This window comes from Oncorhynchus gorbuscha, linkage group LG20 (assembly GCF_021184085.1).
Source record: "Oncorhynchus gorbuscha isolate QuinsamMale2020 ecotype Even-year linkage group LG20, OgorEven_v1.0, whole genome shotgun sequence".
Taxonomy (NCBI): Eukaryota; Metazoa; Chordata; class Actinopteri; order Salmoniformes; family Salmonidae; genus Oncorhynchus; species Oncorhynchus gorbuscha.
The window spans coordinates 7,620,566-7,646,933 of record NC_060192.1 but is presented as its reverse complement, the minus strand read 5'-3'; the positions used below and the strand labels follow the sequence as shown (position 1 = coordinate 7,646,933).

Here is a 26,368-nt window from a genome sequence, read left to right as displayed (position 1 = left end):
TGACCTCTTTCTCCCTCTCTCTCCAGATGAAATCTCGCGTCTTGTGACGGCCGGCCGCCCAACAACCTGCCCGCTTGACCCTATCCCCTCCTCTCTTCTCCAGACCATTTCCGGAGACCTTCTCCCTTACCTCACCTCGCTCATCAACTCATCCCTGACCGCTGGCTACGTCCCTTCCGTCTTCAAGAGAGCGAGAGTTGCACCCCTTCTGAAAAAACCTACACTCGATCCCTCCGATGTCAACAATTACAGACCAGTATCCCTTCTTTCTTTTCTCTCCAAAACTCTTGAACGTGCCGTCCTTGGCCAGCTCTCCCGCTATCTCTCTCTGAATGACCTTCTTGATCCAAATCAGTCAGGTTTCAAGACTAGTCATTCAACTGAGACTGCTCTCCTCTGTATCACGGAGGCGCTCCGCACTGCTAAAGCTAACTCTCTCTCCTCTGCTCTCATCCTTCTAGATCTATCGGCTGCCTTCGATACTGTGAACCATCAGATCCTCCTCTCCACCCTCTCCGAGTTGGGCATCTCCGGCGCGGCCCACGCTTGGATTGCGTCCTACCTGACAGGTCGCTCCTACCAGGTGGCGTGGCGAGAATCTGTCTCCTCACCACGCGCTCTCACCACTGGTGTCCCCCAGGGCTCTGTTCTTGGCCCTCTCCTATTCTCGCTATACACCAAGTCACTTGGCTCTGTCATAACCTCACATGGTCTCTCTTATCATTGCTATGCAGACGACACACAATTAATCTTCTCCTTTCCCCCTTCTGATGACCAGGTGGCGACCGCATCTCTGCATGTCTGGCAGACATATCAATGTGGATGACGGATCACCACCTCAAGCTGAACCTCGGCAAGAAGGAGCTGCTCTTCCTCCCAGGGAAGGACTGCCCGTTCCATGATCTCGCCATCACGGTTGACAACTCCATTGTGTCCTCCTCCCAGAGCGCCAAGAACCTTGGCGTGATCCTGGACAACACCCTGTCGTTCTCAACCAACATCAAGGCGGTGGCCCGTTCCTGTAGGTTCATGCTCTACAACATCCGCAGAGTACGACCCTGCCTCACACAGGAAGCGGCGCAGGTCCTAATCCAGGCACTTGTCATCTCCCGTCTGGATTACTGCAACTCGCTGTTGGCTGGGCTCCCTGCCTGTGCCATTAAACCCCTTCAACTCATCCAGAACGCGGCCAGCCGCAGCCCGTCTGGTGTTCAACCTTCCCAAGTTCTCTCACGTCACCCCGCTCCTCCGTTCTCTCCACTGGCTTCCAGTTGAAGCTCGCATCCGCTACAAGACCATGGTGCTTGCCTACGGAGCTGTGAGGGGAACGGCACCTCAGTACCTCCAGGCTCTGATCAGGCCCTACACCCAAACAAGGGCACTCCGTTCATCCACCTCTGGCCTGCTCGCCTCCCTACCACTGAGGAAGTACAGCTCCCGCTCAGCCCAGTCAAAACTGTTCGCTGCCCTGGCCCCCCAATGGTGGAACAAACTCCCTCACGACGCCAGGACAGCGGAGTCAATCACCACCTTCCGGAGACACCTGAAACCTCACCTCTTTAAGGAATACCTAGGATAGGATAAGTAATCCCTCTCACCCCCCTTAAGATTTATATGCACTATTGTAAAGTGACTGTTCCACTGGATGTCATAAGGTGAATGCACCAATTTGTAAGTCGCTCTGGATAAGAGCGTCTGCTAAATGACTGAAATGTAAATGTAAATGTATTGACTACGTCCGTCTTGCTTGTCGTCCCCTTATGCCATAGTTTGTACATCTCAATTGTCAGTAGAAAGCACATTTGTTTAAGCAAGTCAGCCATATCAGCTATGTTTTTTTTAAAGGCAGTAAATGAGGCAGAATGAACTGTTTCACTGCCAGACAAGGCTCTGTTGATAGCCAGGTGTAGCAGCGGTAAGGTGCTGGGACTGCTGTTGGGACTCTGCTGCTGGGCCAGTTTTATGTAGGCCCTAACAGTTTGTGGGCACCGTTATAGTGCAATTAATGTATTGTTTAGTGTTGTTTTGTGTAGTGGCTTTGTTGGCATGCATCCCACATTTTTGGTTTGTTTTCCCCACCAAGCATAGATAATAAACAGCGAGTAGCAGTGGTGTAAAAACAAATGGGGGGGGTCAATGTAAATACTCCAGGTGGTCATTTGATTAATTTTTCAGCAGTCTTGTGGCTTGGGGGCATATAAGCAGACAATGAAAGCTCTTACAATATTCAATGATTACATTTCTCTAAAACCTAGCCTCAAAAGACTTAATTATAACATAATAACACACAGAAATACGAGCCTTATGTCATTAATATGGTCGAATCCGGAAACTATCATCTCAAAAACAAGACATTTATTCTTTCAGTGAAATACGGAAGCGTTCTGTATTTTATCTAACGGGTGGCATCCATAAGTCTAAATATTCCTGTTACATTGCACAACCTTCAATGTTATGTCATAATTACGCAAAATTAGGCGGCCCAAACTGTTGCATATACCCTGACTCTGCGTGCAATGAACTCAAGAGAAGTGACACAATTTCACCTGGTTAATATTGCCTGCTAAGCTGGATTTCTTTTAGCTAAATATGCAGGTTTAAACATATATACTTGTGTATTGATTTTAAGAAAGACATTGATGTTCATGGTTAAGTACACATTGGTGCAACGATTGCGCTTTTGTTAAATCATCCCGTGTTTGTCAAAATTGGCTGTCTTTGTTAGGAAGAAATAGTCTTCACAGAGTTCGCAACGAGCCAGGTTAGCAGGCAATATTAACTAAATATGCAGGATTAAAAATATATACTTGTGTATTGATTTTAAGGCATTGATGTTTATGGTTAGGTACACGTTGGAGCAAGACAGTCCTTTTTCGCGAATACGCATCGCATCGATTATATACAACGCAGGACACGCTAGATAAACTAGTAATATCATCAACCATGTGTAGTTAACTTGTGATTATGATTATTGTGGGCTCTAGACAGAGGCCCGAAATCCTGACTTGTAATTCCGAGATGGATGACTGTTCAAAATTATTTCCCGTATTTTCCCAGTCTGAGCTAGTTTTATCCGAGTTCCCAGTTGTCTTGAACTCACTGAAGTCTGAGATTTCCCAGTTGCGAGTTTCCAGTTGTTTTGAACGTGGCAGAAGTCATGCTGGATTAACAGCATGGCCAATGTATTAAAACTTTTCTGGCCCATGGCATTACCCCCCTTTTTTATATCCAAGTGGTAGTTATGAACTTGTCTTATCGCTGCAACTCCCCTACGGATTTCTTCTTGACACACTGCTCACTTAACCCGGAAGCCAGCAGCACCAATGTGTTGGAAGAAACACTGTCGAACTAATGACCAAAGTCAGCTTGCAGGCCACTGGCCCGCCACAAGCAGTCGCTAGAGCATGAGAAATCCCGGCCAACCAAACCCTCTCCTAACCCGGACAACGCTGGGCCAATTGTGCGCCGCCTCATGGGTCTCCGGGTCACAGCCGGCTGAGACACAACCTGGGATTAAACCCGGGGCTGCGGTGGCACCTCAGCACTCATTGTTGAATTTGCGATTTCCAAGTTGTTGTGTAATGTTTATGTCCAATGGCCAATAGGCACCGATATGTTTTATCTATAATTGATAGGGTTATAGGGTTGAAAAAGATTTGCCAGTAGATTGCCTACTTGATGCATGACTGCTTGTCTAGCTTGCTCGCAAAGATTTTGAAAGTGTGATGACATGGTCAGTCCAATCAAAGCCACGGTAGATATAACGTGATTTGACATAATTTTATCTGTGGCCAATGACCTTGAGTCTTCTTGGATGGGCACTTCTAATGTAGGTCTATGGCAGCACCCAAGGGGATTGAATTTTCTAGGTCTACATTTTGCGGCGACGTGTCCCCATGAGTGACAGAACACTGAGCCAATCACGGCGCAACTAGAGAACATTACCAACCTCTACACACCATATTTTCCGTTGGCTACCCCACCACAGAAGCACTGAGTTAGGCTGAAACACCTGTATTTTGGAGCTGACTTACTCAAGAAAGCTAAAAGATACAAATGTTTGTATGCAGCTTTTGTAAACTGATATGTGACACGTATTAATACCAAAATTACATGCAAAAAAATCTATATATTATTCGTTTTTAGTTTTTAGTTAAACATGACCCTGAATAATATGTCGCCACCGGCTACAGGCCATGCCCTGCTTTGTGGGAGATTGCAGTGCAAACGCTTGGACACAGCTACTTATTCAAGGGTTTTTCTTTATTTGTACTATTATCTACATTGTAGAATAATAGTGAAGACATCAAAACTATGAAATAACACATATGGAGTCATGTAGTAACCAAAATAATTGTTAAACATATCATGTTTTAGGGAAGATCCAGATGCAGACAGTGTCGAAGTAACAAAAGTTTATTACTAGAACAGGTGGCAGGCAAAACAACAGGTCAAGGGCAGGCTGAGGTCAGTAATCCCGATCAGAGTCCAAAAGGTACAGAACGGCAGGCAGTCTCAGAGTCAGGGCAGGCAGAGGTCAATAATCCAGTGTGGTGTGACAAGGTACAGAACGGCATGATCAAAAGGCTCATGGTCAGGGCAGGCAGAATGGTGAAACCGGGAAAACAGGAACTAGAAATAGACAAGAGCAAGGGTAAACATGCTGGTAGGCTAGACGAACAAAACAAACTGGCAACAGACAAACAGAGAACACAGGTGTAAATACACTGGAGATAATGGGGAAGATGGGCGAACACCTGGAGGGGGGGTGGAGACAAGCACAAAGACAGGTGTAACAGATCAGGGTGTGACAGTAACCTCCCTCTAGGAGCGCCACCTGGCGTTCTACCTGGGCACATGAGTGGTTGACCGGGGTGCCGGCGTTGGAAATCAGTGATGAGGCCTGGGTCCAGGATGTCCCTAGCGGGGGATTCAAGACACATGAAAAGTTGGATGTATAAGGAGGGTACAGGGCAACAGAAGATGAACAGCAGAGGGGCTAATGACCTTGGAGATGGGGAAAGGACTGATAAACCCGAGGGGAAAGCTTGCAGGACTCCACCCGCTCTTGCTCAGGGAAGAGTGGGGTTTGATAACCCAGGGAACACTCAAAGGGCAAGAGACCCGTGGCAGAGCAAGGAAAGGTGTTACAGGCGTATTCGACCCACACTAGTTGCTGGCTCCAGATGGTGGGGTTGGCGGAGACCAGGCAGTGAAGAGTCGTCTCCAAGTCGAGGTGGAACCCGGAGGATATCTGCGCCACAGAGCAAGGTTAAGAACATATTCTTATTTACAATGATGTCACCAGGCAGTGAAGGCCAGGTTTAGCGGGAGCCTGGGTGGCAGGCAAGCCTGGAGGAGTGGGCCCACTCCAGGACCGAGGAGTGGGCCCACTCCAGGACCGAGGAGCGGACCACGTCAGGACCGAGGAGCGGACCACGTCAGGACCGCGGAGTGGGCCCACTCCAGGAGGAGTGGACCCATTCCAGGACCGAGGAGCGGACCACGTCAGGACCGAGGAGTGGGCCCACTCCAGGACAGAGGAGTGGGCCCACTCCAGGACCGAGGAGCGGACCACGTCAGGAACAAACATCCGGTTATCTGGGCCTCCCCCCAGGGTTCTGCTGGGAATGCTGAGCCTCACGAACCTGCTTCCCTATTCCCCAGCTGAACGCAATCGGCAGGCACGAGGTGGGAAGGATGGTCTCGAGTTCCGGGGTTGTAGCCGTGGGGCTATAGCGGCGTGACAGAGCATCCAGCTTGGCATTCTTGGATCCCAGTGGGTATGAGAGGGAGAAGTTTAACCGGGAGAAAAGCAGGGCGCTACTAGCTTGCCTGTAATTGAGACGCTTGGCGGGGAGGAGATAATCCAGGTTCTTGTAGTCGGTCCAAACAATGAACGGATGTTCCACCCTGTTCCAGCCAGTGCCTCCACTCCTCCAACGCCATCTTCACCGTGAGGAGCTCACGATTCCCCACATCGTAGTTCCTCTCCATGGCATAGAGGCGATGGGGGAAGGCGGCGAAGGGATGTAACTTGAGGTCCAGGGCAGAATACTGGGACAGGACAGTCCCCCACTCCAACATCATAACAAAACGTGGAAAAAGTCAAGGGGTCTGAATACTTTCCGAATGCACCATGTTCTTCAGACTTTTACTGAAGCAAATTGTTGATATCTTGAAAACGATGGGTTCCAGCTAAGATTCTCTTGGAAAATATATGCTGAAATATATTTGTCATATATGGCAGTACTGTTTTTTTAGATAGTGTCCTTTTCAAATGCAAGCAAAATATTCTGACATCATCCAGTGTCCTGAGAAGTGGATTAGCGGTATAGGCACGTCGATGGTCTTATTTGCATGCTTTGTTACAATATTTCAGAAACATTTTAATATTTTTTAAATGTTTTATTTAACTGGTAAAGGTACATTTTTAAATACATCAAGAGAAAAAAAGGACCTATTAGGGTGTGGTGCCTGGCAGTCTATTATCCAGGGTACATGTTAAGTATGCAATCCTAATATACTATGCCTTCGACAGGACTTTTTAAAAACATTCCAAATGACAACAAATGTGTTGTGATAGAGTTTTATCAAGAAATGTTTAAGATTCAAATGTCTATTTCAGACTCTGTAACATCCACAACGGTTGTTTTTCCTCTGTTAAAGTACTAATGGAAATGACACGTTTCTTTTAATTATTGTTTTTGTGTTCAACCAAGCCTTTCCTTCCAACTGACCTTGCATGTTTTGACCTAAGGTCTACGAACTCAGACTGTTGCTAATTAGTTCAGTCTGCCCAAAAAAAGTGTGTCTATTTCATATAACATACATAACGCTTCTTATTTGCTTTTTCTCCAACATCCGCTTTTTTGGGGTATATACCCTCCCCGAGGGATACTGTAGACACCAGTGGAGGCTGCTGAGGGGAGGATGGCTCATTACCACGAGCCTGTCCTCCCCAATTAAGGTGACACACATCAAAAGATGACTTTATATTTTGTTTTTCCATTCTGTGAGACATTAATGTTGGGATTTTGCGTGAGGTCACAAAACAGGTTGGACTGTAAGCAGGACACAGCTATTTTTTGCACTGTGAGTGTGTGTTTTTTTTGTTTTACTATCCTTGTGGGGACTAGAATTTTCAGACAAGTGGGGACATTTTGCTGGTCAGTGCTACATTTTGATGCAGTGCTACTGTATGTGGACCCATAGGCTTTGTTCCTGCTCCTAGACCTATTTATAGATCTCTCTTTTGGAATGGATGGATGCCAGGGCTGGAACCTGATTGACAAGGAAACTACACACACACACACACACACACACACACACACACACACACACACACACACACACACACACACACACACACACACACACACACTGGAACAAAGGCTGTTGTTGACAGACTGATAGTAATCTATTTCCAGTGTGTTGAGGTGAACGAAAAGGTAAACAGAGCAAAGACCTTCAGGTTAAGGTTGTAACTGCTCAACTAGAAGCCTGAATCTGTCCAGTTATCAAATGTGAGATGTTTTGGTCTTACTGCTGATATTGTTTATCTATTTACTTTATTTCTGAAGCCCCCTGTTAACATATCACACACAATGCATAAACCAAAGGGTTGAATAAACTTGCATGCTTTTGGGTAAGAAAAATAGTATACTACGACAGCTCAGCTGTAAAATCAAATGTCTTCTCATTCTTCCCTACCCTATTGCATCTCTCTCCAGGTGGACAAGGACAAGGCAGGAGTTGGAAATGGAGAAGGATGCTACGCTTCCCTCACATAAGCCAGTGTATGGAGCTGGGCAACACCATCGGTCAGTGTGTGTTTGTTTGTGTGTGTATATATATATATATATCAGGGCTGTGCTCCGTTCATAATTTTGGAATTGACTCATGAGTTGAAATTTGAATTGACCACACCCAACAGGATGTAGAATTTGAATGTCAGGAAGTAGAATTTCATTTGGTTCAAAGAATTCAAAGAAATTCCACTGAATTGTTGAACATGAGAGTTTCATTGAATCCGACAGGTCACACTTCCAGATAACAAAGAATATATAACATTTCTCTATAAAAGAAATGTCATATGCTCTTTGAAACTTAATAGCCAATTATATTTCCACCAACCATTTCATTTGTTTGAAAAATAAATGTAAGGCATCAGGGTCAACTTGAGGGTTAAACGAATGCATTCTGGGAAATGTATCATTTTTCCCATATTGAACAAAATGTAAGTGATTACTGAAATATAATAACTTAGAATATTCACATACAGGTTTTGTTTTCCTTGATCATACATTAAGGTTTTGTCCTGAAAATCTATTCGTTCAACAATATTTCATATGCATGTACATTTGAAGTCGGAAGTTCACATGCACCTTATCCAACTACATTTAAACTCTGTTTTTCACAATTACTGACATTTAATCCTATTCAAAAATTCCCTGTCTTAGGCCAGTTAGGATCACCACTTTATTTTAAGAATGTGTAATGTCAGAATAATAGTAGAGAGAATAGTATATTTCTTTCAGCTTTTATTTCTTTCATCACTTTCTCAGTGAGTCAGAAGTGTACTTAAACTCAATTAGTATTTTGTAGCATTGCCTTTAAATTGTTTAGCTTGGGTCAAACGTTTCAGGTAGCCTTCCACAAGCTTCCCACAATAAGTTGAGTGAATTTTGGCCCAGTCCTCCTGACAGAGCTGGTGTAACTGAGTCAGGTTTGTAGGCCTCCTTGCTCGCACACGCTTTGTCAGTTCAGCCCACAAATGCTCTATGGGATTGAGGTCAAGGCTTTGTGATGGCCACTCCAATACATTGACTCTGTTGTCCTTAAGCCATTTTGCCACAATGGGGTCATTGTCCATTTGGAAGACCCATTTGCAACCAAGCTTTAACTTCCTGACTGATGTCTTGAGATGTTGCTTCAATATATCCACATCATTTTAATTCCTCATGATGTCATCTATTTTGTGAAGTGCACCAGTCCCTCCTGCAGCAAAGCACCCCCACAACATGATGCTGTCACCCCCGTGCTTCACGGTGGGATGTTGTTCTTCGGCTTGCAAGCCTACCCCTTTTTCCTCCAAACATAACGATGGTCATTATGGCCAAACAGTTCTATTTTTGTTTCATAAGACCAGAGTGAATTTCTCCAAAAAGTATGATATTTGTCCCCATGTGCAGTTGCAAACCGTAGTCTGGCTTTTTTTATGGCAGTTTTGGAGCAGTGGCTTCTTCCTTGCTGAGCAGGCTTTCCGGTTATGTCGATATAGGACTCGTTTTACTGTGGATATAGATACTTTTGTACCTGTTTTCTCCAGCATCTTCACAAGGTCCATTGCTGTTGTTCTGGGATTGATTTGCACTTTTTACACCAAAGTACGTTCATCTCTAGGAGACAGAACACGTCTCCTTCCTGAGCGGTATGACGGCTCCGTGGTCCCATGTTGTTTATACTTGCGTACTATTGTTTGTACAGATGAGCGTGGTACCTTCAGGGTGTTTGGAAATTGCTCCCAAGAATGAACCAGACTTGTGGAAGTCTACAATATTTTTTCTGAGGTCTTGGCTGATTTCTATTGATTTTCCCATGATTTCAAGCAAAGAGGCACTGAGTTTGAAGGTAGGCCTTGGAATACATCCACAAGTACACCTCTAATTGACTCAAATTATGTCAATTAGCCTATCAGAAGCTTCTAAAGCCGTAACATAATTTTCTGGAATTTTCCAAGCTGTTAAAAGGCACAGTCAACTTATTGTATGTAAACTTCTGACCCACCGGAATTGTGATACAGTGAATTATAAGTGAAATAATGTGTCTGTAAACAATTGTTGGAAAAATTACTTGTGTCATGTACAAAGTAGATGTCCTAACCGACTTGCCAAAACTATAGTTTTAGAAATTTGTGGAGTGTTTGAAAAACAAGTTTTAATGACTCCAACCTAAGTGTATGTAAACTTCTGACTTCAACTGTATATAATGACATGTTTGATGTTTTATGTACAATATGTATATTTGTATAGACTTCACCTAATATACAATAGAAGAGGCATTTGAATTTCAATTAATTTCACTGAATTCAGTTCTATTGCCTTCATTTGAAATTCTGTATCATGTTTACTACTTCAATTCAAAATGACTTATGACGCATTCTCAATGCATTACATTACATTACATTTAAGTCATTTAGCAGACGCTCTTATCCAGAGCGACTTACAAATTGGTGCATTCACCTTATGACATCCAGTGGAACAGTCACTTTACAATAGTGCATCTAAATCTTAAAGGGGGGGGGGTGAGAGGGATTACTTATCCTATCCTAGGTATTCCTTAAAGAGGTGGGGTTTCAGGTGTCTCTGGAAGGTGGTGATTGACTCCGCTGTCCTGGCGTCGTGAGAGAGTTTGTTCCACCATTGGGGGGGTCAGAGCAGCGAACAGTTTTGACTGGGCTGAGCGGGAGCTGTACTTCCTCAGTGGTAGGGAGGCGAGCAGGCCAGAGGTGGATGAACGCAGTGCCCTTGTTTGGGTGTAGGGCCTGATCAGAGCCTGGAGGTACTGAGGTGCCGTTCCCCTCACAGCTCCGTAGGCAAGCACCATGGTCTTGTAGCGGATGCGAGCTTCAACTGGAAGCCAGTGGAGAGAACGGAGGAGCGGGGTGACGTGAGAGAACTTGGGAAGGTTGAACACCAGACGGGCTGCGGCGTTCTGGATGAGTTTAATGGCACAGGCAGGTAGCCCAGCCAACAGCGAGTTGCAGTAATCCAGACGGGAGATGACAAGTGCCTGGATTAGGACCTGCGCCGCTTCCTGTGTGAGGCAGGGTCGTACTCTGCGGATGTTGTAGAGCATGAACCTACAGGAATTATGCAATTATGAATTGAGCACAACCCTGGTGTGTATGTGTGTCTATGTGTGTGTGTGTGAGTGCAAGTTTTGTATGTGTAATACTGTATGTTTGCAATTTGTTTGTTTCAGCGAGAGACTACTCCAGTCTGTGTGTGAAGCAGCCTATTGGCAGACAACTATTCTGTCTCTTCTGTCAGAGCAAACCTGAGCTACGGCACTGCAACTCCCTACTGGACAAAATGGTACGATCCACTATATAGGCCTTATTCACTATAAAGGAGGTGGTATGGTCCATTTTGGGGGAGATGATCCGACTGAATGCTGCGAGCTGATGTTAAAGTACACTCTGCTGAAAGACCTGTGTCATAGCAAGGTGATGCCATATTTCCGAAGGGTGTGTGTTTTGGGCGCACGGCCAGCAAAGAGTTCTAATATGATAACTTTGTTCGAAATGTAAAGTATGTTACGGTATGCAGAAGACGTCTTATGTCTACTGGGTTATAAATAACTGTGTTATTCAGATCTCTCTGTATTTCCTTATTGGCCTGGATTCAATGGCATGCTGAGATTTAGTGACCTGGGTCGTTCATGAAGAACGATCAAGCAATCAGTGACAGATACTAGACGGGGATCTTCAAAATTCATGTTGACAAAACAGGAATCACAAGTGCAGATGTCTTTGAATTTTTACAGGGGGAGTATGAGGTGCAATCAGATGAAGATAGGAAGAGTTTTGGCATGCAAATCATTAACAGGTTCCTCAGTAGACAGGTACCGTCTTTACACACACACACACACACTAAAGGTTGATTTCTGACATTAGATTTGTGCTAAATAACTGTGTATGTTCTCCTGCCAGTCGTCTGAGTGTGTACAGGATGTGGAGAGCTATGGTAAGAAGTGCAGAGAGAGTCTGGAGGTGTGGCACGGTAGAGACATCTTCATTGACTGCACAGAGTGAGTCTGACCCTTATCCTAACCACAGATCTCTAAACCCTGACCTCCCTCTTACTCCAACCTTCCCCATGTTGCTCTCACCCTTCCCTCCACTATCTTACCCCACACATGAGTGAATGTGAATGTGTGTGCTGCGAAGTAATTCACCCTTCTTTCACTGTGTGATCACAGTGACCTCCATGAGTTCCTGAGTGGTGCCCCCTTCCTTCAGTACCTGCAGAGCATGTACTTTGAGCGTTTTCTGCAATGGAAGATGGTAGAGAGGTCAGTGCATATGGATGGGTGTGTGTTTGACTGAGTAATCAAACTAAGTGAGATATGTCCCCACGTGCTTGACACCCAGCCACTAACTGTGTATTTCTCTCCCACCAGAAAGCCCGTTACCAAACACACCTTCAGACAGTACAGGATGCTGGGCAAGGGAGGCTTCGGAGAGGTTAGGCTTCTTTCACTACACTTCTTTTCACAAAGTTTTGGAGAGAAATCAAAACTCTGAAAAGATAGAGCCCAAATCCAACTTGAGATCCAAATTATTAACTACAATTTTGATCGTGAGGATTCAGCTCATACAATCTCCGCCTCCCCATCCTTTTCTCGCTTCCTCCCCTCTCCCCCAGGTGTGGGCATGCCAGGTGCGAGCCTCTGGGAAGATGTATGCGTGTAAGAAGCTGGAGAAGACTCACATGAAGAAGAGGAGAGGAGAGGCCATGGCCCTCAACGAGAAACAGATACTGGAAAATCTCAACAGCAGATTTGTGGTAGGGTTCTTCACACAATCGGACTCTCTCTCTCTCTCTCTCTCTCTCTCCATCCTCTTCTCTTTCTTTCCATCCTTTTTCCCTCATCCCCTCTTTTCTTTTTGTCTATCTATGTCCTCTCTTCACCTCCATCCTCCCATAACTCTATCTCTAGGTGAGTCTGGCGTATGCGTATGAGACCAAACAATCTCTTTGTTTGGTGCTAAGCATAATGAACGGAGGAGACCTGCGGTTCCACATCTATAACATTGGTCCTCCAGGCCTGGAGCCGGCCAGGGTTCGGTTCTATGCTGCTGAGGTCTGCTGTGGTCTCCACCACCTCCACCAGATGAACATTGTCTACAGGTCAGTAGACACGGGCTCTGTCCTGATTCTACACTCTTTTCCAGAAGTGTGGCCTCGCACACTCCCCTTCATGGATTTAAAAGCATAGGATTGGTGTAAGTATTGACTGGAAGGAGTCCCCCCCCCCCATTGTAAATCTGTGCGAGAAATTGTTTGCCCACCTCTTGCACACTTCTGGAAAAGGGTGGAGAACTGGAACACAACCAGATTAAAACAGATTGTGACATTGAAAAGGCACTGTACTGACTGTTTTTCTTTGTTTCAGGGATCTAAAACCGGAGAACATACTTCTGGATGACAATGGTAGGCACACTTGAATGATATCGCAATCCAGGAGCGCAACTTTGGTTTGAGAAGTGGTGGTGGGGGGCATAATTATTATTATCCAGTCAGATAAACACACCAACCAAAAGTTGAAAGTTGCACCTCCGTCGCAACCTTATCTGTGCTTCACGCCCAGATCAGATCACGCTTCCATCGATGCAGAGTAAAGTTTCCCCAAGCAGGATATCCTGGTGACGTCATTTCAGATTTTCTTTTCACAAAAACGGTTGGTCTATCAGTAAGTTAACAGTGTGTGATAAGCAGGTCTAGTATATATTTAGATCAACTTATTTGCACCTGTTCCAAACTTGGCAGTGTGTTGGAGGCACCTGTAGATGATATCAACCATACCACTGTAATTAGTAACTACCTCACAGGATACACACACTCTGCAAATGTCACCTGCCAAAAACATCCTACTTCTTCCCTCATCTACAGTGCATTCGGAAAGTATTCAGACCCCTTCACTTCACCCCTTACCACATTTTGTTACAGCCTTATTCAACATTGGATTACATTGAATAGGGGGAAAAAATCTACACCCAATACCCCACAATGACAAGGCAAAAACTGGTTTAGTAATTTTTGCAATTTCTTAAAAATAAAAACAGAAATCATTCTGTATTCAGACCCTTTACTTAGTACTTTGTTGAAGCACCTTTGGCAGTGCTAACAGCATTGAGTCTTCTTGTGTATGACGCTACAAGCTTGGCACACCTGTATTTTGGGAGTTTCACCCATTCTTCTCTGCAGATCCTCTCAAGCTCTGTCAGGTTGGATGGGGATCGTCGCTGCACAGCTATTTTCAGGTCTCTCCAGAGAGCAATCGGGGTTCAAGTCTGGGCTCTGGCTGGGCCACTCAAGGACATTCAGAGACTTGTCCCGAAGCCACTCCTGCGTTGTCTTGGCTGTGTGCTTAGGGTTGTTGTCCTGTTGGAAGGTGAACCTTCGCCCCAGTCTGAGGTCCTGAGCGATCTGGAGAAGATTTTCATCAAGGATCTCTCTGTACTTTGCTCCGTTCGTCTTTCCCTCGATCCCGACTAGTCTCCCAGTTCCTGCCACTGAAAACATCTCCACATATGTGACGCTTGGCATTCAGGCCAAAGACTTCAATATTGGTTTCATCAGACCAGAGAATCTTGTTTCTCATAGTCAGAGTCCTTTGGGTGTCTTTTGGCAAACTCCAAGAGGGCTGTCATGTGTCTTTTACTGAGGAGTGGCTTCCATCTGGCCACTACCATAAAAGGCTGATTAATGGAGTCTTGCAGAGATGGTTGTCCTTCTCTACAGAGGAACTCTGGAGCTCTGTCAGAGTGACCATTGGGTTCTTGTTCACCTCCCGGACCAAGGCCCTTCTCCCCCGATTGCTCAGTTTGGCCAGGTGGTCAGCTCTAGGAAGTGTCTTGGTGGTTCCAAACTTCTTCCATTTTAAGAATGATGGAGGCCACTGTGTTCTTAGGGACCTTCAATGCTGCATAATTGTTTTGGTATCCTTCCCCAGATCTGTGACTCGACACAATCCTGTCTCGTAGCTCTGCGAACAGTTCCTTCGACCGCATGGTTTGGTATTTGCTCCAACATACACCGTCAACTGTGGGACCTTATATAGACAGGTGTGTGCCTTTCCAAATCCTGTACAATCAACTGAAATTACCACAGGTGGACTCCAATCACGTTGCAGAAACATCTCAAGGATGATCAATGGAAACAGGATGCAACTGAGCTCAACTGAGTCTCATAGCAAAAGGTCTGAATACTTACGTAGGCATCTGTTTTTTATTTTCAATAAATTTGAAAAAACTCCAAAAACCTGTTTTCGCTTTCTCATTATGGGTTATTGTGCGTAGATTGAGGAACATTTTTATTTAATCAATTTTAGAATAAGGCTGTAACGTAACAAAATGTGGGAAAAGTGAAGGGGTCTAAACACTTTCCGAAAGCACTGTACTTTGTGTTCGATTGTGGCTACCATACTATATGAACTAATGCTCCACTTAAACCCTCCCCTCACCTCCTCTCTTAGGGCACATCCGTATCTCAGACCTGGGCCTGGCGGTGAAGCTATCCGGGGGGAATCTGGTACGAGGCAGGGTGGGGACCCTGGCTTACATGGGTACGTGGCTCTAACCTTCTGTACACTTACATGTTGTAGTGGTGATTCCCTATGAAAAGCCGCTGGCACAGGAGAGAGCCGTCCACTAGAATCAACTTTCCAAATGTTAGTCGTCGGCTGAAGTTCCCATTTATTGCGCATTTAAAATATAAATAGCTCCAATACACATATTCCTATACAAAAAGGTGCAGAGAGAAACATTTTATAAGCTGTGTCTGTGATATGGTTAAGAACTGTATACGCTCTCCTCTCAACTGTGCTTAACCTTCCTGGTCACCTGTGCTACCTACACACACACGACCAGTGACCCCATCATATAGTGTACAAAACAAGTTAAAATAGCCCCTGACAGACAACATACACACAACACATAAATAGGCCAAAATGGCTCCTAAACACCGGCCCCTAATTGTTCTCTGATTTAGGGAAGAAACAATTACACAAATTACACAAATGTATGTGTGTGGATTAGTCTTCAGGAAGGGATGATCTTCAGGACCAGAGGTTACTAGCACTTTGCCCCTGCGTCAGAGCAGCTCACAGATCACTGCACCTGCACATAGCTCATCTGTAAATACCCCATCCAATCTACCTCATCCCCATACTGTATTTATTTATCTTGCTCCTTTGCACCCCAGTATCTCTACTTGCACATTCATCTTCTGCACATTCTACCATTCCAGTGTTTAATGCTATATTGTAATTACTTCGCCACCATGGCCTATTTATTGCCTTACCTCTCTTATCCTACCTCATTTGCACACACTGTATATAGATTTTTGTACTGTATTATTGATTGTGTGTTTGTTTATTCCATGTGTAACTCTGTGTTGTTGTATGTGTCGAACTGCTTTGCTCTATCTTGGCCAGGTCCAAGTTGCAAATGAGAACTTGTTCTCAACTAGCCTACCTGGTTAAATAAAGGTGAAATATATATTTTTTTAATCACATCTGGCTGTGATTGGGAGTCCCATAGGGTGGCGCACAATTGGCCCAGCATCGTCCGGGTTTGGCCGGGGTAGGCCGTCATTGTAAATAATCATTTGTTCTTAACGGACTTCCCTAGTTACATTTTTTAAAGTAGCTTGACCCCAGTGTGCCGCTCCTATGTGTAGATGTGGTGGGCAGTAACAGCAGGGCAGCCAATCTGTCCTGGGTTGCCACCACCTCCTCCTAAGGGGCCGCCAGAGACCCACACCAATCGGATCCATCTCCAACATGGTCGTCACCAGCAGGGTTGATGGCCTGTGGAGCATCGCTGCCAATCCACCATATTGTAGTTTTTATCTGTCAATTTCTTACATGTTATCAGAGCAGTGGTTCTCCGCTTCTTCCTTTACAATCCATCTTCGACCTCATGAAGCCCACTCACCAGAAGGTTTGATTATTCAATGGCATGACGCCACTCTTTGCCTGTTCACCAATGCGAAAATACAGAGCCCAATACTCTGTTCTCGTGTTCATAAATGAAGCATCAACATATTGGATAGTATTTCCCTATGAAACATTTGACTCCAATTCCTATTCCACAACGCTTCCAATTTCCAAAGCAAAATGTTCAACTTGCATCGCGCAACACAAGAGTTTCGGCACACGTACCAATGTCCTTTGATGAGCAACGGCGCGGAAGATTTGGCTCAACGAATTCTTCTCGTTTCGCCGGGAAATGCTTGCCACAACCCTTGCTCGTTGTCACAGGCATAGCATGAGCGATTCCAATAACCGGACATTCTGCACGCAATGATCCACTAGTCCAATTTCCAATCAAAGTTAAGTTCTTACTTTTTCCCCCTTTATTTTGTTGATTTTATTAACCCTGCACGATGACTAGGATGCAATCAGGATTCCTGTCCCCAGCATCTCCATCCAAATGAACAAATGCTCTCCGTTTTCATTTATTTTGCAGTGGTTTACCTTTTTGTGGGTGATGTGCAACATGGTCGGATTATTTGCTCGGACAAACTTCACGGGTAAGTCTGTGTGCATCCTTTGCTCGTGTTTCCAGGGGTCAGACAACCCGAAGCAGGCTCCTTTGGATCTTCAACAAGTCCAACCTCTCTCGATGTGGCTTTTTGTTCAGTTCGGTGCATGTGCCTGGACTGTGTTCTCTTTTGACAGAACGGACACTGCCGGAGTGCCGCACCAGAGGGATTGCCAACCCAACTCTTTCACTGTTTTCACAGCTGGTGTGACACTGATGGCAAAAACCATTTTCTCTCTCTTTCAAAACACTTGACCTATTTACAGGTACTGAACCTCCCCTAACTGCTGAGGTGGGGGGAGGGTTTCCCTTAGGTTTCCAAACACAGGATGTTATGCTATCCTGGCTTGGCAATCAACAAAAGTAAACCAGATCAGCAAACCTGGCTCTTCTTCCATTTCTCTTGTAGGTAGCCGACCCACCTTTAAACTTATATGGCAGCTTTGAGACCACAGCTCTCATTTGTTGGGCTGTCCATTTACTCCCTCCTGTAGCTCAGTTGGTTGAACATTATCCATAGTGTTGAATGTATGCACACATGACTGTAAGTGAGAAAAAGCGTCTGCTAAATGGCAATCTATTATTTTATTGAACATTATCCATAGTGTTGAGTCCTCCGGTGAGAAAAATGTCGGAATCTTCAACCCTGATTGGCTACCAGCTTCTCAATGTAAGCTGTGGCGATTCTATACTCATCTCCAGTGGGGGGGGGGGGTTCAGAAGCCTTTTGGCATCTGCATAATCTGTCAGCCTCCACGTGTCGGCGACTGCAGACTAGATGTCTGGGTTGGCCCATGGTGCATTGCTCCAAAAACTACACCCTGTCTTTGGTGTTCTCGGTACTGTCTTCAATAGCATGTTCAAAGAACCTGTAGTCTAGTGGGTCACCCTTAAACACTGGAACACTAAGAGGTGATGAGGACAACCTTTGCTGCTTTACCAGTGTTGCAAATGCTCGTTTCCTTTTCAATGCTTCAACTTTAACCAGTAAAAGGCTGTCTTTTCAGACTGGCGTTTGGGCCAGACCATTCAACCGGATCCTTTTCTGCCCCCTCGGCAGGAAACAAAGCCTTCATGGACTCATTGCATCATGCAACTCAACCAACTTTGACAAATCAGTGCACATCTTTGACAACCAATTGAACATTTTCACCATGAGCTGTGTGATCTCATCTCTTGTAAGTAAAGTGCGCCGAACTTAGCACTTTTAGATCCTTTGAATTTTTGCAGTTTCCATTTTAAAAGGCATGTAACACTGAACATAAATCCCAGTGATTTGCAACCACCAGCACCGCAGGAATACAGTTTAGCAAGGCACAGCATAATGCATGAGCCCAACACATAAGACAACCAGCAAACGTCCGCTATTCTCTCCGCTGCAAAGAGAGCTCTCAACTCAGAGCGCGAATCCAACAGAAGGCACACACAGCTAAAGTTCCACAATCTCAAAAGTTCCCAAATTCATCCAACACTTCGAGCAGATTGAGCAATAGAAAGAGTAACCACACTTCATTACCCTTCGCCACAGTGAGTAGCACGAAGCGAAAATAAAAATCAGTCAGAGCTACACTAGCTTCAGTCAGTGTTGTAGTACCCGAGACCGGTCTCGAGACCACATATTGATCGGGTACTCGGCCTTGACTCGGACTCAGACAGTGAGGACTAGTAATTTCTGCCTGAGATCAGCCGAGTAAAAAACTCAATCATCAGCATCTATTAAGTCAGCGCATAAATCCACTTCACCAGATACATACACTCCTTTCTTGAAACATTAATAAGGTATCTTAACAGCCTTTATATATTTTATAGCCATGTTTGCGCAGGGGTGAACCTATAGTCTTTCAGTGTGTGACAGTTTTGTGATTCTGAAAGGACAGAAATTTAATACCAGCATACTAATGTGGGAGAGTGTACTTTTCTTCAAACACAAAGGGTGTTTGCTAACCATACTGTTTGCTAACCATATGCTAACCATACCGTTTGCTAACCATATCGTTTGCTGACCATATACCAACCATACCGTTTGCTGACCATATGCCAACCATACCGTTTGCTAACCATATGCTAACCATACCGTTTGCTGACCATATGCCAACCATACCGCTCGCGTTACGTGAGCGAGCGTTGCAAAATAAATGTACACGTTATTCAATCATTGCATCCAAACTGCCCACGAGCATCTGCGTAGCTAGGCACTAAAATATAACTTGGTTCTATTTGTGACGCTTGACACGATGCAAGTCCTGCCTCTCCCATCCCCTCATTGGTTTATAGGAGCATATACACAAGTGGGCGATTGAAGATAAACTGAAATCAACACTCCAGGCCAGTTGGTGGTGGTAATGCACCTTAAAGTTGGTTGCCAACCACCATATAAAGTCCAAAGAAGAAAGAGACTGAACGAGAGATTACAAGAAACTAACTCAGTTTACTCTTTTATCTGTGGATTAATTGTCGGAGTAGAAGACCTTGTGCATTTCAGGTAAAATAACAACCCAATGTTTATATCCCAGGACAAATTAGCTAGCTAAATCGCCATGAACGTTTAATGCTAATCCAGGCTGTATCACAACCGGCCGTGATTGGGAGTCCCATTGGGCAGCGCACAATTGGCCCAGCATCGTCCGGTTTTGGCCGTCATTGTAAATAAGAATGTGTTCTTAACTGACTTGCCTAGTTAAAAGGTTAAATAAAATTTTAAACATATGCTCTCTGTGGCTGCTGTCTTTCCATCGGCACTATGCAGTGGAGGAGTGGGTATACTCAAATTTTGCCAAAAAGTTCCCACAGCCCGCCCAGCGAAGCGAAGGAAATGTACCCTGTGTGAAATATCCTGTTTTGTTTGTTTTCCTATAGATTTTTCTGATTTTCACTGTCAGTAGTTTTATTTTTAACAATTTGATCGTCACAATGATGCTTAAACCACATCAAATCTGATTGGGTGGGCCAGTCAGGGCTCACCAGTGGGTGGGCCTCTGTCCACCTAGGCCCCATCCATGTCTACGCCCCTGATGCAAATAGCACATGAAGACAATTGCACATCACCAATAACCTACTAACCAACACTTCGGACTAAACTTTTTCAATTCCTGGTTTGCATACCCATTGTTGCCTTAGCATTTCTTACCCTACCGGCTACTGATGTCATTCTTCGGTGAGCTGCTCCATGCCAAGACCAGTTGAGCTGCACACTTGCTGCCTGCAGATGATATTCCGTTGAAAGTAAGCTGTGTGTGCGGCGCATATGTGAATATATTTAATGTACTTTGCGATTGTGTAGGCAACTTTTTGCATCATTTCTCTATTGTACTACATCATAGTAAGTCATATACCTCCGCTACACTACTTCGATACGCATCAGTAGGGAATAAGAAGTGAGTATACGTAATGCCCACTGAAAAGAAAGTGGGTGTACGGCTTACATGCTGACTAGACCAGGCTCGAGAACACGTCATTGCGAGCATATTGATTTTGTCCATCCACACCAGACGCGATCAGGACACGCAGGTTGAAATATCAAAACAAACCCAGAACCAACTATATATGAATTTGTGGACAGATCGAATAAGACTTTTTTTTGTTCCTTTATTTAACTAGGAATCGAACCAGGGTCTGTAGTGACGCCTCTAGCACTGAGATGTAGTGCCTTAGACTGCTGCGGCACACGGGAGCTCCCATGACATTAAGGATAAGCAGTCCATTCACTCAGACAGAAGCCTGTAGAGGTCCCAATCATAAGAATACAAAAACACAACCATTAAGCATTTCCCAAATCTAAATGTACTACTATTACTTCCCAAAGAAACATCACATTTAGCACACAAAGTAACCCGTGACAAAGTTTAAAGTGGAACTGTCAGAATTTTAATATGAAACAGACAATCATATCAGTCAAAAATATAAAATTCCCAGTTAATGCTACAAAACCAACTTTATAAGGAGGTTTTAAAAATAGGGTATATTTAACTCAACGTTCCATGACACACACTAAGGCATTGTTGGCAGTATAAATGGATGCAGTTCAATGCATGATTCATTCACCAGTACATTTCTTGGTAGTCCAGAAAATATTGCTATCAGTTGGATGCCAAACTGATATGGGGCGGCAGGGTCCTTCTGTAGCTCAGTTGGTAGAGCATGGCGCTTGTAACGCCAGGGTAGTGGGTTCGATTCCCGGGACCACCCATACGTAGAATGTATGCACACATGACTGTAAGTCGCTTTGGATAAAAGCGTCCGCTAAATGGCATATATTATTATTATATTATTATAGGGTAGCCTAGTGGTCAGAACGTTGGACTAGTAACCGGAAGGTTGCAAGTTCAAACCCCCGAGCTGACAAGGTACAAATCTGTCGTTCTGCCACCTGAACAGGCAGTTAACCCACTGTTCCTAGGCCGTCATTGAAACTAAGATTTTGTTCTTAACGTACTTGCCTAGTTAAATAAAGGTAAAATAAAAAAATGTATTCTTGCTTGTCCCAACCAAGCACCCGAGCTAACTGGCTAAAGTTTGCTAGCTAGCTTCTTCCAGACACAAATGAGAGAACACCTCACTATGACCATTTTACTCTCTGTATCAGGGCTGGTTAGGCTGTATACAAGTTATCTAGGGCATTCTTGACTATTACTTTTTTTTGCCTACGTTTACTGACACCGGTCATATTCAGCGGGCGTCAGAGAGAAAGAGATATGCTAACTGGATAACAGTTGTTCAAGTTCTTGCTAGCTAACCAAATTACATCTGTATCTCTAGCTGTGTGTAGCCACCGAAAAAACAATATGAGGGGAAAAGTCAGTCACTCACCCACTCTTCCTAGCAGCTAGCTAATGTTAGGTTCTGTGTTTTCATCTTGCTACATAAATAGATATGCTAGCCTATTAGCCATGTTATGACTGTAATGTAGGACTCCTGTGGTGTTTCCATATTTTCAGGTGTATTTTGGTGAATGTGTTGTAATGATCTAAAGTCACGCTGTTCCAACTGCCTGTAAAAACAGATAATATAAAAGTGAATGATGACAGGCCCTTGTAGCAAATACAGAGGATTTTCCGGTGCATGTGTAGTGCGCCTTGGAGTGGTGAGCACAATCAGTGTGGGCTTGGGGGGAGGCCATTGTGTGTGTGTTTGTGTGTGACTGGGCTTGAGGGAGGCCGTTGTCTCGTCCTTTGGGTGTCCTTGGACATGTTGTGTCAAACTGAAACTGTATAGAAAGTGATCTCAGTCTGGGACCGGCAGTTGCTCCATGGACCAGCTCGGCTTGTTACTGTGTAATAAAGTCAACATTGAATTCACAAGCTCCGGTGTCTAAGAAATATTTTAAAGAAGTATTTCCGACACAAATGGCTTGTTTGTATAAAGGCCTACTGTAGCTCTGATTGGCTATATTGCACCAGACCGGTCCTGGACAACACAGATGTATTTATTCGGTTTTATTTACTGCAGTGTATTAATTGTACAAATGCACGGCCGCTTTTCACAAATGCCTTAGTATACATAATTCCCAGACGTTCTAAGAATTTATAAAAACATGAAAATTACCATATTTAAGTGGTCGCTTGTCAGAAAATGTTTTTTTAAGTGTCATTCCTGGGGGTTTATAATAAGTGATTTTAATCGTATTTCATGTTGCTAAAATGCTATCAGTTCCACTTTAAATGCAACAATGTTTCACACAAACAAGTAATTTTCAAAGAGATGGCTAACAGCAAACGAGCCGCAATAAAAAATATATATATAAAACAGTTCCACTCACCAGATGGTGATCATTTGAAACTTAATTTCTTGTTGAAAGTGATTCCTGAAAAGGGAGAAGCTAACAAATTAGCAACATTCATCCTCTTTGATAACAAATGCTGCGTCTGCGGAAAACTAGCCGACGACAAGCTAGCTAGCCCACCCATGGGAAAACTACTGCTCGCTATTGCGCAGTAAGTTTACCTAAATTATTGTAATAATGGTCCCATCCATTAAGTCAAAATATGATTCCACTTCAACATTTTTCCCTAATACAATTTAAATAGTGGACATTTTTAACTTTTGTGGTGGCAATTTGACAAAATTAAAATCATGGTAATTGAACTCGCATATTTCTGGTCTCGGTCTTGACTCGGACCCCTTCTCTCGGAATTTGGCTCCAACACAGGTTGTGTATTCATATCTTGCGGACTTCAAAAAGTGCAAGGTATATGAAATATCATTACAAGACTTGCACACTGTTTAGATGCCCACAGTGGTCAAAATGAATATATATATTTTTTTTTACATTCACCTTTTCCTTCCAGATGTTTTATTATCACCAAGTCTCATTAAAGATCTAATTTAGGAGCAACAACAAACAGGGAGCGGACATTTCCAAACCCGTCCCTCTTTCCCTCAGCTCCAGAGGTGATTGGCCATGAGTACTACGGGATAAGCCCTGATTGGTGGGGGCTGGGCTGCCTTGTGTACGAGATGACGGCCGGACGATCCCCATTCAAGAGACAAGGGGAGCAATTGACGGAAAAAGAGATGGAGAGAATGATACAGGAGACGGAGGAGGTGTACAGGAAGACATTTAGCAGCGAGACAGAAGACTTCTGCCGCTCTGTGAGACTAGACTTTTGCTCAGCTTTGACCTGAAGCTTGTCAACTAAATGTAGTTCAAATGTAAATGTAACTGTCAACATAAAGGAAACACCAACAATGTGTCTTAATAGGGCGTTGGGCCACCACCAGCCGTCAGAACAAATTCAATGCACCTTGGCATAGATTCTACAAGTATCTGAAACTCTGATGGAAGGATGCAACACCATTTCCCCCCTGAGAAATTCCATAATTTGGTATTTTGTTGATGGTGGGTGGTGGAAAACACTGTCTCAGGCACCACTCCAGAATCTCCCATAGGTGTTATTGGGTTAAGATCTGGAGACAGAGAAACCTTTAATGCTCCTTTGACACCCCTTTTTGAAAGTCACTAAGATCTCTTATAAATGGACAACTGGGCATTTATATACATGACCCAAAGCATGGGTTAGGGACCACGTGTGGAAGCACCTGCTTTCAATATACTCAAGTGTTTCCTTTATTTTAGCAGTTACCTATAGTTCTATATTAGAACTGCATCAATGCTTTTCGCTCTCTCGCTCTCACTATAATCCTTCTCTTTCACCCCCCACCGCTCTCTCAGCTGTTGACCAAAGACCCGAGACAGAGGTTGGGGTGTCGAAGGTGTGGGGTGGAAGGGGTCAAGTCCCATCCCTTCTTCAGCACCATCAACTTCAGGAGGCTGGACGCCGGAGTCATTGAGCCACCCTTCAAACCGAATGTACATACCCTATCTGTACCCACTAACCTCTACTTGTTAACCCCCAACTATAGTATTAACCCTAATGAAGGCATGTCATCATCCCCATCCTTCCCTCCCTCTGTCCAGCCCAGGGCAGTGTACTGCAAGGATGTGCAGGACATTGATGAGTTCTCCACAGTAAAAGGAGTCATTTTGGAGAGGACAGATGATGACTTCTACACCAAGTTTAACACAGGCTGCGTGGCCATACCCTGACAGACAGAGGTAAAGTCAACTGTAGCAGATTACCTTTGATTTGGTTACGTTTTGTTCAATTCAATGCAATTTATCCTCTTGGTAGCAATTTGAACATAAGGTTAGGTATGGTTACGTCATAGGCTAATAGAGATCACTCGCCTTTCTCCCCCCGTCTCTCTCTATAGATGATAGAGATGGGTTGTTTCAAGGAGCTGAATGTGTTTGGCCCTCAGGGTTCTAGACCCCCTGACCTGGACTGGGGCCAGAATCCTGCCCCAGAGAAACCTAAACGTAGACTGCTGGACCGCATCTTCCACAAGACACACACCTGTTGATCGACGGGCTTCCTCAAACCCTCTCACCACTGCAACATTAGTTGTAAATGAGAACATTCCCTCAATCAGCTTACCCGGTGTAGAGTAAAATGATTTGTTGGTGTTGATGATCACTCACTGATCAATACACAGATCAACCAGTTAGTACTTTATTATGTATGTTACCTTTATTTAACTAAGCAAGTCAGTGAAGAACAAATTATTATTTTCAATGACAGCCTCGGAACAGTGGGTTAACTTGTTCAGGGGCAGAACGACAGATTTGTACCTTGTCAGCTCTGGGATTTGAACTTGCAACCTTTCGGTTACTAGTCCAAAGCTCTAACCACTAGGCTACCCTGCCGCCTTCTGCAAATCAACAACCCAAACACAGCCAAAGAAGAACACAAATCTGTGGCCAGATGTTCTCGCTTTCTCTCCAGCACTGAAAGAGCGCACACTTTAAAGATGAAGGGATAAGACAGGGCTTTATTTAAGAGATGTATTTAATGTCTCTGTCACACACTCGGGCCATACAGTCTATCATTCACCAGCACAGGCAAAGGTACCATCCCCAAACTACCATACTGAGGAGAGGCGGTCTTATTTCTGTAAAACAGTCATTTAGAATGATCAAAGCTCAGCAAAGACAGTGTTTTGATTTTGTACCTACCTGTGTTTTGTATGTAACCTCAGAATAAAGAGCCTGAAAACAAATCTTTACAAAAATCTTCACTTTATTAAAACCAGTATGAATGTAAAACAAAATAACATCGTAAAAAAAAGACCACAAAAAGACCTACCTACTAAAAAGATCTACGAGACCAGCTAGCAGCTACACTACATGGCCAAAAGTATGTGGACACCTGCCCATCAAACATCTCATTCCAAAATCATGGACATTAATATGGAGTTGGTCCCCCCAGTTGCTGCTATAACAGCCGCCACTCTTCTGTGAAGGCTTTCCACTAGATGTTGGAAACTTGCTTCCATTCAGCCACAAGAGCATTCGTGAGGTCAGGCACTGATGTTGGGCGATTAGGCCTGGCTCGCAGTCGGCGTTCCTATTAATCCCTAAGGTGTTCGATGGGATTGAAGTCAGGGCTCTGTGCAGGCCAGTCAAGTTCTTCCACACCGATCTCAACAAACCATTTCTGTATGGACCTCACCTTGTGCATGGGAGCATTGTCATGC

General features: G+C 44.3%; 1 protein-coding gene across 1 annotated transcript in view; it reads left to right on the top strand.

Annotated features, from left to right (window-relative positions):
* LOC124007058 (G protein-coupled receptor kinase 6-like) overlaps positions 1-25,891 on the top strand; it is a 31,360-nt gene extending 5,469 nt beyond the window's left edge. The window contains exons 2-15 of the mRNA XM_046317335.1: positions 7,734-7,823; positions 10,987-11,099; positions 11,551-11,628; positions 11,717-11,814; positions 11,986-12,078; positions 12,187-12,250; positions 12,432-12,572; positions 12,727-12,917; positions 13,183-13,220; positions 15,265-15,354; positions 23,715-23,923; positions 24,504-24,641; positions 24,750-24,887; positions 25,046-25,891. Coding sequence (XP_046173291.1) covers positions 7,734-7,823; positions 10,987-11,099; positions 11,551-11,628; positions 11,717-11,814; positions 11,986-12,078; positions 12,187-12,250; positions 12,432-12,572; positions 12,727-12,917; positions 13,183-13,220; positions 15,265-15,354; positions 23,715-23,923; positions 24,504-24,641; positions 24,750-24,878 — 1,472 coding nt within the window. The 3' untranslated portion in view covers positions 24,879-24,887; positions 25,046-25,891. The remainder of the gene's footprint in view (positions 1-7,733; positions 7,824-10,986; positions 11,100-11,550; positions 11,629-11,716; positions 11,815-11,985; positions 12,079-12,186; positions 12,251-12,431; positions 12,573-12,726; positions 12,918-13,182; positions 13,221-15,264; positions 15,355-23,714; positions 23,924-24,503; positions 24,642-24,749; positions 24,888-25,045) is intronic.
* Positions 25,892-26,368: the final 477 nt, after the last annotated feature.